This window comes from Schistocerca serialis, chromosome 4, assembly GCF_023864345.2.
Source record: "Schistocerca serialis cubense isolate TAMUIC-IGC-003099 chromosome 4, iqSchSeri2.2, whole genome shotgun sequence".
Lineage (NCBI taxonomy): Eukaryota > Metazoa > Arthropoda > Insecta > Orthoptera > Acrididae > Schistocerca > Schistocerca serialis.
This window is the reverse complement of record NC_064641.1, coordinates 823,310,103-823,327,279: the sequence shown is the minus strand read 5'-3', so window position 1 is coordinate 823,327,279 and position 17,177 is coordinate 823,310,103. Positions and strand designations below refer to the sequence as shown.

Below are 17,177 nucleotides of genomic sequence, written 5' to 3'. Positions count from 1 at the left end.
TACGAAGCCAACTGAAAGAAAATCACCGGGAAATAAACAGGTGGGCCATGTGATTTATGACAGTAAAGTTGGGCTCAAATGATTTTTAATGATACCATCTTGAGAACAATTTTACGGCAGCCAATGGAAATGGTTGCTCATGGCGCCACCGTAGTTTGTTGTATGTAGTTGTGGCGTCAATTTAGTTGCATGTGGTAATCCGGCTTGAAATGTATCTTTGCGATTGCGTTTAAATAGATGGCGATATACATCTGTGGTTGTAATGGCGGAATGTGAAATTTTTGTGTAGCGTCAGGGGAGGGTTTGTAGATGTTTAGTTGATTGTTTGTTTTTAGTATCTGTGGGTAACAGTGGCAGCTGTCTGTAGAGTGTCTTATTAATGATAGGTATATGCTGTGTCGCAACATGTTTAATACTGGTCTGGATAAACTAAACGCCTGTACCCACATTAGATCTTAACCTTACCGTACTGTCCGTTCTGTAATTCTCAGTAGCAGCGTGGTTACATTTTAGCAGTGTGTTTGTAACGTGGTTCAGAATTTAATGTTGTTTTGTGTTGTACGCTGTGTGTGTATGAAGAATAAAAGATCTTGAAATTCCCTGTATTGAAAACATGGATCCGTCGTACAATCAACGATTGGCGGGACCAGAAAATCAGTTCCTTCTAAATGATGTTGTTCCAGGGAATGGAATGACGGCTAGGGGGTCACGGAAGTTACCTAGTAAGTTTCTACTACCTTGTTCTTGATCGTGTTAATGATGCTGTTTCAGTGTGATAAGTAAGAGTAATTAGTTGCAACTTTTATTAGTGTTATAACCATCTGGTTATGCACAAATACAGTAATTTAAATTTGGAAGGAATACAGTTTTGCATTGTGGAAAATACTCTTATCATCCTGTTGATTTGCTGCACTGGAGAAGTACCTATCACAAGGAAGGTAGAATGTTGGATGGTTTAGGGTATGCTCATTGTTCGAAGTTACGCCTGTGAAAAACTTAGAGCAGTCTTACTAAAACATTTAATCTAGGTAACTTTAGCAGTAAAAATTATTGCCAACTTTGGGGACATAAATATAAAAAGTTAAAATATGATAGGCCCATATATTTCTATTCACTGACGTCATATTGAGTAATTTTGCAAGTATAAGAAGTCATTAACTATGGGGAAAAAAAGTAGAAATATAGCCTGCCTGAAGGCTTGCACAAGTACATCTTATAAGGAATCTGTTAAAGTAGACCTAATAGTTATCATTAAGTATAAGTACCATTACTTACACTCTAAATTTGACACCATTAAAATATTGTTTTAAATGTGTGGGTTGACATTCATGTAACCAATACATTCTATATCATAAAGTTCCATTAATGATGAATAAGATATATGAGGAATGTTACTAACCCTTTGTTGGTAGAGAGTTACTTGCCTCATATCAGTTGTAAGAAAAGCAATTGAAAAGTTTGTAAATTATGTTAAAAGCTGCTGAAGGAGATCTTCATTTGATGTTACTGAAAGAGATTATCATGTGCCTAACTGGATAGGCCTAAAGATGAATATTCAATATTAGTCGTCATCTTTGACTAGTGATAAAGAAAACCCGAAGAATATCGTAAACAATATCGTTACTATGATGTGATATCAGTGGAAATTTTTCAAGCAGGCTAAGCTACAAATCAGTCTTGTTCACATGGCCAGGTTCTTTGCTTCCACATTTGTTGGCTTCACCAACTAACAACCAAACTGTGAAAATGTACACCAGAACTTGATATCACAGAGGAATACTTGATACAAGTCGACAGCTTTGACCAGTGACGTAGGAGACGTGTCCTTGACTATAGCTTGATCAACTGATTAACATATCTGTGTAGGCTCTTCAGTTTGTGGGGGTCTGATGAAAATTGCAAATTCAGATATGAAAAATGTAAATCCTTTTGGTCTTGTTTGATTCGTGGACTGAATAATAAAGTTTGTGCTGGGGTCATGAGATATACTCAATACTAGTTGTTGGCTTTGACCACTGATGTAAGGTACTGACATTCCATCACTGGTCAAAGCCGATGACTAGTACTGAATATTTCTCATGACCCAACAAACTTTATTATTTTCATGAATCAAACAATACTGAAAGGTTTAAATATTTCGGATCTGAATTTGCACTTTACATCCGACCCCCCACAAACTGAAGAGCCTATACACAGATATGTTAATTAGTTGATCAAAACCTCAGTCATAAAGAAGTTTGCGTCACGAGAATTTTGCTGGCACAGTAATGTGATGGTATATAGTTCCTGATTGTCAAGGTATGCATTAATATTTTTGATTAAATCCCAAATTTCTGTACATGAGATGCAAGTGTATTGTGATGATAACAATGATCTGTCTACTGACTGGGGCAATAAACACTATGGGTCCTGCTCAGTATCTTCATCCTTCTTTTTATTATAATCATTGACGATTACAATGATGCCTCGGAACTTTAATTAGAGCCAAGACACAAGCCCCTTACATGCATATGACAGAATCCTGCACTAGTGAACCAACTTCACAAAGGACAGGATTACTGTAAGTTCAGATCCCACTCTTCATCTTTGACCCATGATGACATCAAGATAGCAGCACACATATTTCAAGGATATTCAATATGGTGATCATGACACTACTCATTACATCCATGAACAAATGTAAATAACATGTGAATTACTTAACTCAAGCAATAAATGAAAGTAATTGGAAAAATGCACGAAGCAATTGGTGTTGGGTGGGGACAAACTAAATATATGATGATAAGAATAATGACATTGCTCCAAAACAAATATTAACCCAAAAAAGATGCAGACAAAATCTTCAACAATCAACCCAGCAAAAAATGCAAAAAAACACCATTGGTCATTCAAGTTTCACTTAACATAGGTAGGTGAACCAAAATCATACCACCAATGTAAACTAATAAGTACCCTGAAAATAACGCCAAACTGAACATAAATTACCAAACCTGAATCTCAACAAAAAAATTTTACACACACACACACACACACACACACACCAGTGCCAGCTGAAGCCCCTCCCCCAACAAAACATCTGGGGAGGTGGACAGAAAACAAAACACAATCCCACAAGTCCAATGTGCCAGCCCTCCCCCTCCCCTCCCCCCCCCCCCCACCCCCACTCAAAAAAAAAAAAAAGAGAGAGAGAGAAGAAGAAGAAGGAGGAGGAGGGCTGCTTCCTATCACAATACACCAAACAACATTATAATTTTCCTGCACACTTTTCCTCCAACAGTATTCTTCAAGATGAAATTGTAGAGTCAAAGTACACCTCTTCCTTGTAGCAGTCTTGAACCCCCCCACCCTTTCAAAACTCACAATACGTAATAAATTCAGTACACGTACCTCATGAAAGAATATCATTCCAACACACACTTACCACCCACACCAGTTTCAAGTGCACACAATCAAATAGGATAGCTGACAAGAAAACCAATAATACATCAACAGCAAAGTATCACACAAGGCCATCCGAGATTGCTCGAATGGGGAATGTTTCCTAATGGCTCTCAAAATATTATCGCAACAGCACCTTCACATATACACGTCCCTGGTTTGGGAAGGAGAAACTGATTAACTTCATCAACTTGCCATACTGGTGGTACCCAACACATTTGGCAAGTAAACTGAACAACTGTAGAAACTATATGATGTCAGCCAGTCATCCCCGCTGGCAGTCATAATGACTGACTATTAAAGTTAACAGTTTGATCTCTACCTAGAAACAAACAAGAACCCACAACATTAAATTAATAAAATGAAAAAATTTCAAATGCTGAATTAACAGCTAAAAAAAGAGAAACAAACTTATAATTAATCATTGCTGGTCTTCGATTCATAATCAAAACGTCCTTGGTCCCGGCTTCGAAACCCCCCCTCCCCTCCTTGTCAAAGAGAGCGGAGGAGCGGAAAGGGGTTCAGGGCACTTTCTTGCGCTTGGAGTGGGAAACTGCCCCTAAAAGGTGGAAGAACCAGCAATGATTAATGGCATGAGGATGCAGTGGGCAATGGAAACACTGCATTAAAGACACACAAAGTGTATATCCACAGGAAATGTGGCCTGTAATTGAAAAAATGTCTTGATGGTCTGTCCATTGGCAAAAGATTCCGGAATAGTCCCCTATTCAGATCTCTGAGAAGGGACTGCCAAGGGGGAGGTGACCACGAGAAAAAGATTGAATGATCAACAAAAGGATAATGTTCAGTGAGTCAGTGCGTGGAATGTCAGGAGCTTGAATGTAGTAGGGAAGCTAGAAAATCTGGAAAGGGAAATGCAAAGGCTCAACCTAGAAATTGTAGAGGTCAGTAAAGTGAAATGGAAAGAAGACAACGATTTCTGGTCAGATGAGTATAGGGTAATATCAACAGCAGCAGAATAGGTATAACGGGAGTAGGATTTGTTATGAATAGGAAGATAGGGCACAGTGTGTGTTACTGTGAACAGTTCATTTATAGGGTGAAGTTCTCTAAGGCTGTAGATAAAGCAGTAAAGAATAGTCCAGTAGGCAGTAGAGTTGAAGAGGAATGGACATCTCTGAAAGGGCAGTCACAGAAGCTGGAAAGATAAACATAGGTACAAAGAAGAGCAGTATGTCATCCTGAGTGGGATGACTTCAACAGAAACAAGCGTAACTTCAGGTGTACCCCAGGGCAGCGTAGTAGGTCCACTGCTTTTTACGATTTACATAAACATTCTGGTTGATGGTACTGATAGCACCATTAGACTGTTTGCCGATGATGCTGTAGTCTACAGCAAAGTAGTATCACATGAAATTTGTGAATGAATCAATGAGTGTTTGCAGAAAATAAATGCATGGTGTAATGACTGACAGTTATCTCTCAATATTAGTAAGTGTAACCTACTTCATATAACAAGACGAAAATCCCCATTAATGTACGAGTAAAAAATAAATGCCCGATCTTTGGAAGCGATAACATCTGTCAAGTATCTGGGTGTGACTATTCGAAATGATCTCAAATGGAATGGTAGGATTACACAAGTAACGGGCAAGGTGAACTTTAGACTGCGGTTTATTGTTAGAATCCTGAAGTGATGTAGTCCTTCAACAAAGGAAATTGCTTCCAATACGTTAGTTCGTCCAGTATTAGAGTACTGTTTGTCTGTATGGGACCCTTACCAGTTGGGTCTGATTCAAGAGTTTGAGAAGGTCCAAAGAAGAGCGGCAAGATTCATAACTTGGTACATTTAGCCATCGCAAGAACGTTACAAATCTCATAGAAAGTTTTAAGTGGGACACACTTGCAGATAGATGACATGCTAAACAGAAAGGGCTGCTCACTAAATTCGGAAATCCTATCTTTGCCGAGGATGTAGAGTATATATTATTACCACCAACTTTCAAATCATGCAATGATCACCATTCAAAGATAAGGCAAATTAGAGCTTGTTCTGAGGCGTTCAGACAATTGTTTTCCCTCGCGCGATCCATGAGTGGAACAGGGGGGAGGGGGGGCGGCGGCAAATTGTGCCCTCCGCCACACACCACTTGATGGCTAGTGGAGTATGTCGATGTAGATGTAACTGCAAAGAAACCATGGGTAACAGAAGAAATACTTAAGCTGATCGATGAAAGAAGAAAGTACAAATATGTTGAGGGGTGTTCAGGAATACAGAAATAGAAGTCGCTGAGGAATAAAATAAACAGGAAATGCAGGGAAGCTAAGATGAAATGGCTGTGTAAAAAATGTGAAGAAGTTGAAGAGAAAGAATAAAAAGATAGTCTGAAGGATTGGCTCAGCATATAGAAAAGTCAAAACAACCTTCAGTGAAATTAAAAGCAAGAGTGCTAACATTAAGGTTGCAACTGAATTACCTTTGTTAAATGAAGAGGGGAGAGTGGGTAGGTGGGAAGAGTACATTGAAGGAAGATTTGTCTGATGTGATAGAAGATGAAACAGGAGTAGATTTAGAAGAGCTCGGGCAGAATCTGAATTTAAGAGAGTTTTGGAGGACTTAAGATCAAATGAGGCAGAAAGGATTGATAACATTCCATCAGAATTTCTAAAATCATTAGGGGAAGTGGCAACAAAACGACTATTCACGTTGGTGTGTAGGATGTATGAGAGTGCCAATATACCGTGTGACTTTCAGAAAAATATCATTGACACAATTCTGAAGACTGCAAGAGCTGACAAGTGCAAGAATTATCGTACAATCAGCTTACAGCTCATGCATCCAAGTTGCTGACAAGAATAATATATGGATGAATGAAAAAGAAAGTTGAGGATGTTTTAAATAACAATACGTTTGGCTTTAGGACAGGTAAGGGCACCAGAGAGGCAATTCTGACATTGCAGTTGATAATGGAAGCAAGACTAAAGAAAACTCAAGACACATTCTTAGGATTTGACCTAGAAAAATTGTTTGACAATGAAAAATTGTGCAAGATGTTCAAAATTATGAGAATAACGGGTAAGCTATAGGGAGAGGCAGATAATGTACCAAATGTACAAGGACCAAGAGGGAATAATAAGAGTGGATGCTCAAGAACAAAGTGCTCAGATTAAAAATGGTGTAAGACAGGGATGCAGTCTTTTGTGCCTAGTGTCCAATCTTTGCATCAAAGAAGCAATTATGGAAATAAAAGAAAGGCTGAGGAGTTGTATTAAAATCCAAGGTGAAAGGATATCAGTGATATGATTTGCTGATGACATTGCTAGCCTGGGTGAAAGTGAAGAAGGATTACATGATCTGCTGAGTGGAATGGACAGTCTAATGAGTACAGAATATGGATTGACAGTAAATTGAAGAAAGACGAAAGTAATGAGAAATAGTCGAAATGAGAACAGCAAGAAACTTAACATCAGGATTGATGGTCACAAAGGGGATAAAGTTAAGGAATTCTGACACCTAGGCAGCAAAATAACCCGTGACAGACGGAGCAAGGGCGACATGAAAAGCAAACTAGAAGTGGCAAAAATGGCATTCCTGGCCAAGAGAACTCTATTAGTATCAAACATAGGCCTTAATTTGTCGAAGAAATTTCTGAGAATATATGTTTTGAACACAGCATTGTATGGTAGTGAAATGTGGACTGTAGGGGGAACCGGGACAGAAGAGAATTTAAGCATTTGAAATGTGGTGCTATAGGTGAGTGTTGAAAATTAGGTGGACTGATAAGGTAAGGAATGAGGAGGTACTGTGCAGAAGTGGAGAGGAAAGGTATATGTGGAAAAAACTGACAAGGAGAAGGGGCAGGATGATAGGACATCTGTTAAGAGATCAGGGACCGATTTCCATGGTACTAGAGGGAGCTGTAGAGAGCAAAAACTGTAGAGAAAGACAGAAATTGATATACGTCCAACAGATAGTTGAGGACATACTGCAGAGTGCAAGAGGTGAAGAGGTTGGCACAGGAGAGAAATTCGTTTTGGGGTGTATTAAATCAGTCAGAAGACTGATGGAAAGGAAAAAAGGGGGAAAAAAATAGGCATCGCACAACACAACAGTTACTGCATAGATCAAAGGTGACAGGCAGAATCACAACTATCGGTTGACCCCAAATGACTTATTGAGAAGGCAGCATCCTTTTCTCGTACCATAATCTACCTTTACTACTGTAGTGATTGTTGATTTCTTTGTTTTGGAAATAGAAGTTTCTTAATTACAGTCTGTTTTTATTTCATTTATTTACATTTTATTTTTATGAGTAGTTTCAGGGCCGCAGCCCTATTGTCAACTACTCCCATGTAAAAATAAAACATAAAATGTATGAGTCTCATTAAAAAACATAAAAGTTTTGCTAAATTACAGTATGAAAGAATTATAGTTCCATTAATTTATGTAGTGCACAATGGGAGACTCTTCCTTGCAAAACATGAAATGTAGTTTCTGCTACTGACAGCTACGTAATCTACAAGCAAATTGCTTATTTCATTATAGGAATAAAACAGGATAATGCACTTAAAGGCAGTGAAACTGTCAAGAAGCAACAATTATAAACCATACAATATAAATAATTATATAATTGACATTTGTTGTCAAGAGCAGAACTAATCTCCTGGACATATATTTAATGCAGCTATAGAAATCTTAGAATGTGTCTTATATCTATGCTTTGCAGAAAGTGCAATATGGGATCATATGGATGGCGGTATGGTAAGCAGATTGTGAGATCTAACATTCTGGCTTAAATGCACTAAAAATGAGATTTTAATGTTGATCAACACCGACAAACATTGGAAGAATATACAAAGATCAACAGAACAGTATTTGTCATTGGATCATGCTGAGTGAAGGAAAAGAACATGCTTGGCCCCTCATGCCCATGGCCTTTCTGCTGTTGAACACTCCCTCTCCCAATGCCCATGCAACTCCAAACTCTCTATCTCTTTCCTTATACACCTTACCAGTTATATCCTCTTGCACAACTATTACTCCATTGAGGGGAGGATACACAAACATGTCTGTGGCACAGCTGTTTGCACCGGCATGGCACCATCCTATTCCAACCTGTTTATGGGCCTTGTAGAGGGAACCTGCCAAACCTCCCAAGACATTAAACACCTTATATGGTTCAAGTTCTTTCATATATTCAAGATTTGTATTCAGAGATGAGACATCCTTTCCTGATTTCTCTACAGCATCAGCACCTCCCCAACTGCTTCCCCTGCCCCACTACTGGATCCCTACTCATCATTGTTGATGCCACTTCCCTGTACACTAATGTCCCTCATGCCCTTGGCCTTGGCCTTGCTGCTATTGATCACCTTCGTGCACATTGTTTCTGCACCCCCTCTGATGGCTCCATCCATACCATGGCAACTGTCACCCCTTCTACCCCAAAAAATCACTCCAATTTGGCCTGGGTGCCCATTCACAACATATCTGCAGTGACAAGAAGGAGAAGCCCCTTGCCCATTGTGATGAACCTCTCTTGAAGACCTTCAAAGGCAGTCACTACCCCACGAAACCTAGTCTGCAAACAGATTTCCTGCATCATATCCTCACCCCCCCCCCCCCCCCCATCCTCTCAACAATCCTGAGAACCAGCTGCAAAGAAATTACCCCTTCATCACCCAATATTTACCAACCTGGACTGGAGCAGCTCAACCATGTTTTTCGCCAGGGCTTTGGCTATCATTATGCCCAAAAACAAGGGACATCCTACCCATGATCCTTTCCGCTGTTTGTCAGTCTTCGACGGCTGGCGCGCTGCCAAGATGAACTTGAGCCGCCTTATCCGCGGGGTCAAAGGTCACGCGCTCAGAGAGCTGACGTAACATGCTGTTGCATACTCTATGTTGACAGATCCTAGATGTACCCTTGTCCGTTTTTAAGCTACGCTACATATCACTTTATTTATGGAAATACAATGTACAATCTCCAACAAATTTAACATATTCACAGGTACCTTTACCTTTAATCCATATAAAAACAGTTTCATTAACTGATATCTTACGTCTCTACGTGTATACAAGGAAAAGGGTGAGGGTGACATATATGTTGATTTGCCAAAGTCTTTATTTGCATTTTCGGTGACATGATATGTGACCCCGCCGATAAGGCGGCTCAAGTTCATCTTGGCAGCGCGCCAGCCGTCGAAGACTGACAAACAGCGGACGCGGGCACCTAGTATTACTAGTGCCCGCGTCCGGGATAACACTCGGCTGGCACTGTGAAATTTTCTAAGTCCCTTATCTTTCGCCGCGCCAGTGCGCGCCTTTATAAGCGAGCGCTGCCCGCGGAGCGGATCATTCGCGCTGCTGCTGCTGCTGCACAGGCAACTGCATTGAACGCTGCCAAGTTGCCTTACAGAAGATACAGTCGCCGTCGTCGTCCAAGACAGACTATATATAAAACAATTGAAGACGTGGAAATGACCACATCTGCCGCCGACAAGAAAAAGAATACGATCAAATCTGTCGCTGCACACGCTCTACTGGACGGACCTGCAGTGTTTTGTGGATGCAGACTGAACTTCAGCATTGACATCAATGATTCGTTTACCCACGGTAACGGATGGTTAACAGTCGCTGTTGTACGTGGTGGTACAGGCGTACCCAATGTATCCGGACTGGAAAGCTTCGTTGATCGTGACATCATAGCCTATCGAACATATCATGTCACCGAAAATGCAAATAAAGACTTTGGCAAATCAACATATATGTCACCCTTACCCTTTTCCTGCCACCCAAAGTACACAACTTCTTGGTCCATCCCTATGCCACTCCCGCCTTCCATCCCATACCACAGGAGTCATAACCATGTGAAAAGCCCAGGTCCAAAACCTGCCTGGTTTACACACCCAGCAAACCTGCTCCAGTCTTGTCAAAGGCTTTCTTATACTATCAGAGGCAGGCTCACCTGCACATTCTGCATAGCATTTTATGTGGGCATAACCACCAAACAGCTGCCCACCAGAATGAACGGCTGCCGCCAAAATCTACCCAAGAACAGGGTTGACCACCGAGGGGTGCTAAAGGTCGCGGGGCACAATATCCTTGAGTTCAGTGGCTGCATCACAATCCATGCCATCTGTATCCTTCCTTCAAGCACCAGTTTTTCTGGGCTAAGCAGGTGGATATTAATCTTTCAACATATCCTTCACTCTTACATTCCTCCTGGTGTCATTCTCCGCTGACCCACTGCGCACATGCCGTCTACGCAACAGTCTCCCCTTCCGCTGTACTCTCATCCCTTCCCATTTGACACCTCCATGTCATTGTTGTTAGGTCCTTGCACGAACTAACTGGCTTCAATGCTAGTGTGTCCCATGCCTTCTCCATACACCTGCTGCCCACGTCCCCTATTCCTATTCCAGAAACTGGCTACCCTACTCTGAACTGCTAGCTACACTCCCCAACCCCTTTCTCCCGCTTCCCTATTCATCTCTCTCTGTCCACCTGGTCCATCTGCCATTCTGTTATCCTGGCATTTTGTGTTCAGCCAATGCAGTGTAGCTGCTTAGGTGTGTGTGTGTGTGTGTGTGTGTGTGTGTGTGTGTGTGTGTGTGTGTGTGCTCTAGCTGCTCATCAGAGATTTTTCCTGGAAGCTAGCAAGTTTCCATTCTTTTTGTGTGCCTGTCAGTGACTCAGTGCTTCAATATTTGCTTAGTGGTCTCCTTGACTCCTAAAGAGTTAAAAAAAAAAAAAAAACCACTCTTCAAATCCATGTACATATAAAATTGTATTCAAATGGACTTTTGCTGACGCAAGTAAATGAGGAACAGCTGGCTGGCATATGAAAAAGATCATCTGTAATGCCTGTATGAGATATAGCAAAGTAACGGTTGTAATCAGATTAAAAGGCTAGAATTTAAAAATAATAACAAAAATAAAAATGAACTGTAGCTGTGGTGCTTCTACGTATCAAAACAAATAATTTATTAAGTACATACTTGCAAATAGAATTCTCTTTTAAAAATAATGGAAATGATCATGTTGAGTTGTTTCTGTAGGAATAATCTTGAATACTGAATGAAAGAGAGCACATAGAAAATATACTGCAGTGTTTTACGGATTTTGGTGTGTACAAACCTTGATTATGATAACTTGTTGTGTATGTAAGTGACGATTTTGATCAAGTAACAGATAATTCCTCCAATATAAGTTTTGGAATATTGTAAACTGGGTTCAGGAAATCATCCAACCTTAGGGATAGGAAAACAATGGAACTCCAGTTGCAGACATGTGTAGATGTAATGTGGATGAGGGATTAATTATAACATTGATGAAACATTAGTATAAATACAAAACTATTGTAATTTTTTGTAGATCTGCACCACATAGTACACTGAGGTAACAGAAGTCAATATATACCACCCAATATCATGTTGGATCTCCTTTTGCCTGGCTTAGTGCACCAACTTGATGTAGCGTGGACCCAAAAGTTGTCGGAAATCCTCTACGAAAATATTGAGTCATGTCGCCTCTATGTCCAACAACAATTGTGAAAGTGTTGTCAGTGCAGTGACTTTTCAGTTATGTCCCACAAACGTTGGATGGAATTCATATTGGGCCAAATCTTTTGCTTGATTTGTCCAGAATGTTTATCAAACTAATCACGAGCAATTGTAGCCTGGTGTCATGGCACATTGTCATCCATAAAAATTTCATCATTGCTTGGGAACATGAATTCCATGAATGGCTGCAAATTGTCTGTGGCTAGCCGAATGTAACCATAGTTGGACTGGAGGACCCATCCATTCCATGTAAACACAGTCAACACCATTATGGAGCCACCACCAGCTTGCACAGTGCATTGTTGACAACTGGGTCCATGGCTTCATGGGATCTGCGCCACATTTGAACCCATCATTAGCTGTTACCAACTGAAATCGGACTCATCCAAGCAGGCCATGGTTTTCCAAGTGTCTGTGGTCCAGCCATGGTTTTCCAAGTGTCTGTGGTCCAACCATCATGGTCATGAGCCAGGGGAGGCATTGCAGCCAGTGTATTGCTATTAGCAAAGGCACTCGTGTTGGTCATCTGCTGCCATAGCCCATTAACTCCAAATTTCACCACACTGTCCTAATGGATACACTCATAGTTACTTAGTGGAGATGTCATCACCTAATGCACATTCGAGGAGACTTATAATGTGCATTAAGTGATGACGTCCACAAAACATTTTGTTGACCATAAACTGAGCATGATCTTGGAGCCATGAATATTCAGTTTGGCTGTCAACATGGAAGTTTGGCCGGCATATCCCCATAATTTTTTGTGTTTAGGGTTATCGTAATGAACCCATTTATCATCCACAGTCACAATGTGATGCAGAAATCCCTTCCATTTTTGCATATGAAGCAAATGTTCACAAACACACAAATGCTGCTCAACGTCTCTTGGTTTCAGCTCTCATGGGATCCAAGTTCCTTCTTTCTGAATCATGCCCATAGCCTTGAGATGTTTTGAAATGGCTTGCTGTGTCACTCCCTCTAATCATGCCAATTCTTCTTGAGTTTGACACGAGTCTTCACTTAGCAATGTCTCCAATTCTGCATCTTTGAAAACATTCTCTCTTCCACCACTATGCCGATCTACGACATTAAAATCACCGTTCTTGAAGCGTTGAAACCACTCACGACACAAGCTTTCGCTAATAATGTCCTTACCATATGTACTTGAGAGCATTCGATGAGACTCAGCTGAAGTTTTCTTCATATTGAAACAAAACAGTAACACCTCCTGCAAATGATGAGAATTAGACTTGTAAACCGACATTTTCAATCAAGAACAACTTTATGATGCAGACACAAATCTAATGTTTGAATGAGGTTATGTTGACGGAGGTCCAAGCTAACTGCCTGATGTGTGCAATCTGTTTCTTTCGACCGCTACTTACTGTTGTCGCCACCTATTGGCAAATGGCGGAAGCAAAGTTGTACACCTTGTAACTTGTCAAGGCCATTTGCTGTTTGACCTGCTGGTTAGTAAATAAAAAAGTTCTTTCGAACTATGAAACCAACTGTGTGACTGGGTTGAAAATAAGTGAAACAGAACAGAGTATATAATTTCTGTTGTATACAGAAGACATCACAAATGGTGAAATTGGGATCCATTGTGGCATATAGAAGTGTGGTAGTACCCTTACTATTCACTGAATAGATTAGCAGCTTACTTTAAATGTACAGAAATGTAAAAATGTGCAATTTGCAAAACAAACTCAATGAGTCACAGTTGGAATTGGCTTTCTCATGCAAATACCTGGGTGTAACAATTTTTAGGTAGGCCTATAAGAAATGGAATGACCACCCAAGCTAAGTCATTGGTAAAGCATGTGGAAGACTGTGGTTCATTGGTAGGATACTAGGAAAATGTAATCAGTGTACAGAGGAGATTACTTACAAAGCAATTGGTGACTCATCCTAGAATATTACTGAAGTGTGTGGGGCCCTTACCAAATAGAACATAGAAAATGCAAAAGAATGGCAGCACAAATGGTCACAGGTTTGTTTAACACATGGGGCAGAAAGTCACAAAGATGATGAAAAATCTGAGCAAGCAGACATTTGGAGATAGATGCCACTACACCACAAAAGTGTGCTTACAAAGTTTCGAGAACCGGCATAAGTGTGGTCTGTAGGAATACACTACAACTCCCTACATATTCCTCCCGTAGGAATCATGAAGTCTAATTACAGCATGCACAGAGGCATCTAGGGAGTCACTTTTCCCACACTTCATATGTGAATGGAACAGCAAGAATCCCAAAAAGCTGGTAGGATGGAAAGTACGTTCTGCATGGATTTCACAGTGGTTTGCTGAATGTAGATGTAGATGACATTGTTGGTTTTCTGAGGCAGTGCACAAACAACACTGTTGTTCATAGGAAAATCAAATAATTAGACTATTGTAGCAGTGTACAAGATGTCTCGCAGGTGACCAATGCTCAGTGCAGAGAGTAGCACTTGATGTTCAGCATAAACATCATAATATTTATAATTTGACAAAAAATACTCAGTGTTGTTTTACACCACAGTTGAACAGTATCTAGTGTAGTTATCACTACAAAAATCTAGTTATGATGAAGACTAATACCAGACTGTGATGCATTGGAAGAATAATGAAGTATTGTCTCATGTGCATATGAAGTCATATATAAACACTCATCCTATCTGTTGAGTATCTTTCATCATTTTTCATTCTCATACGAGTTCATATTAATGTAACATAAAGACCAAAAAGATTCAAAGAAGAACTGTGTGATTTTTCTGACATTTGTTTAGTCAGTGCACAAGACTTTGACAGCAGTGCTCAGTAATTTGCACTGGAAGATGCTGCAACAAAGTTTATGTGAGCCACATAAAAGCCTAATCCTAAAATTCCAATGGTGTGCATTTCAAAATGTTCCAGGAAACATATTACTTCCTCCCACACATATCTAACATAAAAGATTTGATGTGGAAATTGAAGAATTATAAACTTAAAATGGGTATGTGCCAAAAGTCCTTGCACACTATCATGGAATGGATCAGAAAGGGGGTGAAAGATACTCGTACACTACTTACCATCCACTGTACACTGTGCGGTGGCTCGCAAGATATTTATGTGAATGAAAGATGTTACTACAAAAATCATTTTGTGATACCAACATGAAAGGCTGACTGAAGTGTGGTACGAGCTAAGTGTGAGTGAGCTGTCTGTGTCACTGAGGTGTACGATTTCCATCATGTTCCTCCTGAGCAATTACTTTCAAGCAGCTGTTGCAGTTTGTATCAGGCATAGTCACTGTACGTTCCAAAGTGAATTTATTAACGAAGTGTAGCTTTTGGACAGTTTAGTTCCTCAAAAGATAACTAAGTTATATGCTGATTTATTTTTCACAGTTTCCATGGGACTATTCGAGCCAGAAAAACTTATAAAAACAAGGAAATAAAATATTAGGGAATTATACGTAAATGAATAGAACCTTTCACTTTACTGCATTAAACTGCTGTTCGGAACTTCTGTATAGAATGAAGAGCCTTTGAACTCGAATTTAAATACCTGGAGCTCATTTCACAAATTTTTCAATTCTGCAGAAAGCCTGTTGGAAGTACAATCTACAGGATAGTACACTTATTTCGGTACAATATTTGAGGTAGTGGTATCAAAATACAATTTTTTTTTCTGTCAAACGTTACCAGGGTGAATGCTGCAGTTTCCTCCTAATGAACCTGTATTCTTCATCAACCATTTGACATCCATTGCTAGCAAAGGCCTTCTCAAGATGGAATGGCAATGTAAGAATTCCACGAAGTTTGAACGGTGGCCAGCTCAAAATTCACTAACTGACACTGCACATTGTTCAAGTTCTTCTTTTCTTAGATAAGAATGTTATAGAAAGTGCACAGAGCTGCCCATGTAGCCTATACAATTTGAGGTAGTGGTTGTTGTACTCAGTTCAAGCTATCACTTTGCATGCATCCTGGAATAGATCAAACTGATCAGCTTTTTCTTTTAGAAGTGTACTGTTCCCTTTACAAGGATGTAACTAACATTAATGTATAACTTTCTGAAGTCTTTAAAGTATAAAATTACTTCAACTGTACATATGTCAGATAGAAAATTCAAAAAATGAAGCCCTCCGAGTAAGTACTACAAAAAAGAAATTCGTAGCGGGCTGATAAGTGACTGAATGTTGAAATTGTGCACAAGAATAGATGGATTGTGTGCAGATGATCTGCCAAACCACTAATGAATCCATGTAAAAGTTTTCTTTGCCAATGCAGAAGACATGATGGATTAGGTAGTGCAGCTTTACAGATATGAACAGTCATGCAGTGCTCTGGCTCTTGTGCTGTCATATCAAAGGCAAAACGTGATTATTGAAGGGAGTTAGAAGCTCACTATAGTAATTCCTTAAATATGTTACTGAGTCTTCAGTTCTTTGGGGGAACCATCGAGCTAATTTCAGTACGAGGTGAGAAGTATTTATTTACTGCTGTGGGAAGATTCTTTAAAATCTTTAAATTCTTTAAAATCATGGAGACATGGCCATGATGATAGGCAAGTTTGCTAGAAACATTGCGAGTCATGATAATGCTTCTTCTGCCATTAAGTAAACACTGAAAAGGGCAGCTGAAACATCACTTCCAAGAAATGTGACGCTATTGCCTGTGCATGGCAATTGGGTACAGTATTGCCTGTAGCTTGTGTCTCATGACTAGGTTGTTGCAATAACTGACAGGGAATAAGGAGACCCTCCTCATCCTTTTACAGTTACATCAGTATCTATTGAAATGTCTGGAAACGTGTGAATATTTCTGCTGAACTGCAAACTTCAGTAAAGTCTTCTCAACATATTCTCTTTCATGCTCCATGCAGTAGTTCATGTTTTCACGTGAGTGCAATACATGGAAAGAAGTCATTTTTATTTCCCACCAGAAACATGTGAAAGACAGTACCTTGGAGCCAGCCACCACTCCAGGACGTACCATTCCATCTTTGGCGTGTCTGGCTCTCTTACAAAGTCAATGCACGTTAACTATAGTGTTTGATTCTGATAAGACTTATGATCCAGATTGGTGAGCAGTATTTTCTGGTAGCTTCAGGAAGGTACTTTGCAAGATATCTTTCTGTATTTACATTGTCCTCTTTTTCTCATTATTATTTTAGCCACCAAATTGGTGACCATTGTATATGAGAGGACAGTATTCCTCAGTGTAGTGTTTTAATTATGAACATTT

The 17,177-nt window shown here is 39.9% G+C and overlaps 1 protein-coding gene across 2 annotated transcripts in view; it reads left to right on the top strand.

The window, feature by feature from the left end:
- The first annotated feature begins 250 nt into the window (after positions 1-250).
- The window catches only part of LOC126473418 (equilibrative nucleoside transporter 1), a 98,684-nt gene continuing 81,757 nt past the window's right edge, over positions 251-17,177 (top strand). For both annotated transcript variants that reach the window (XM_050100446.1, XM_050100445.1), the window contains exon 1: positions 251-722. In XM_050100446.1, coding sequence (XP_049956403.1) covers positions 614-722 — 109 coding nt within the window. In that variant the 5' untranslated portion in view covers positions 251-613. The remainder of the gene's footprint in view (positions 723-17,177) is intronic.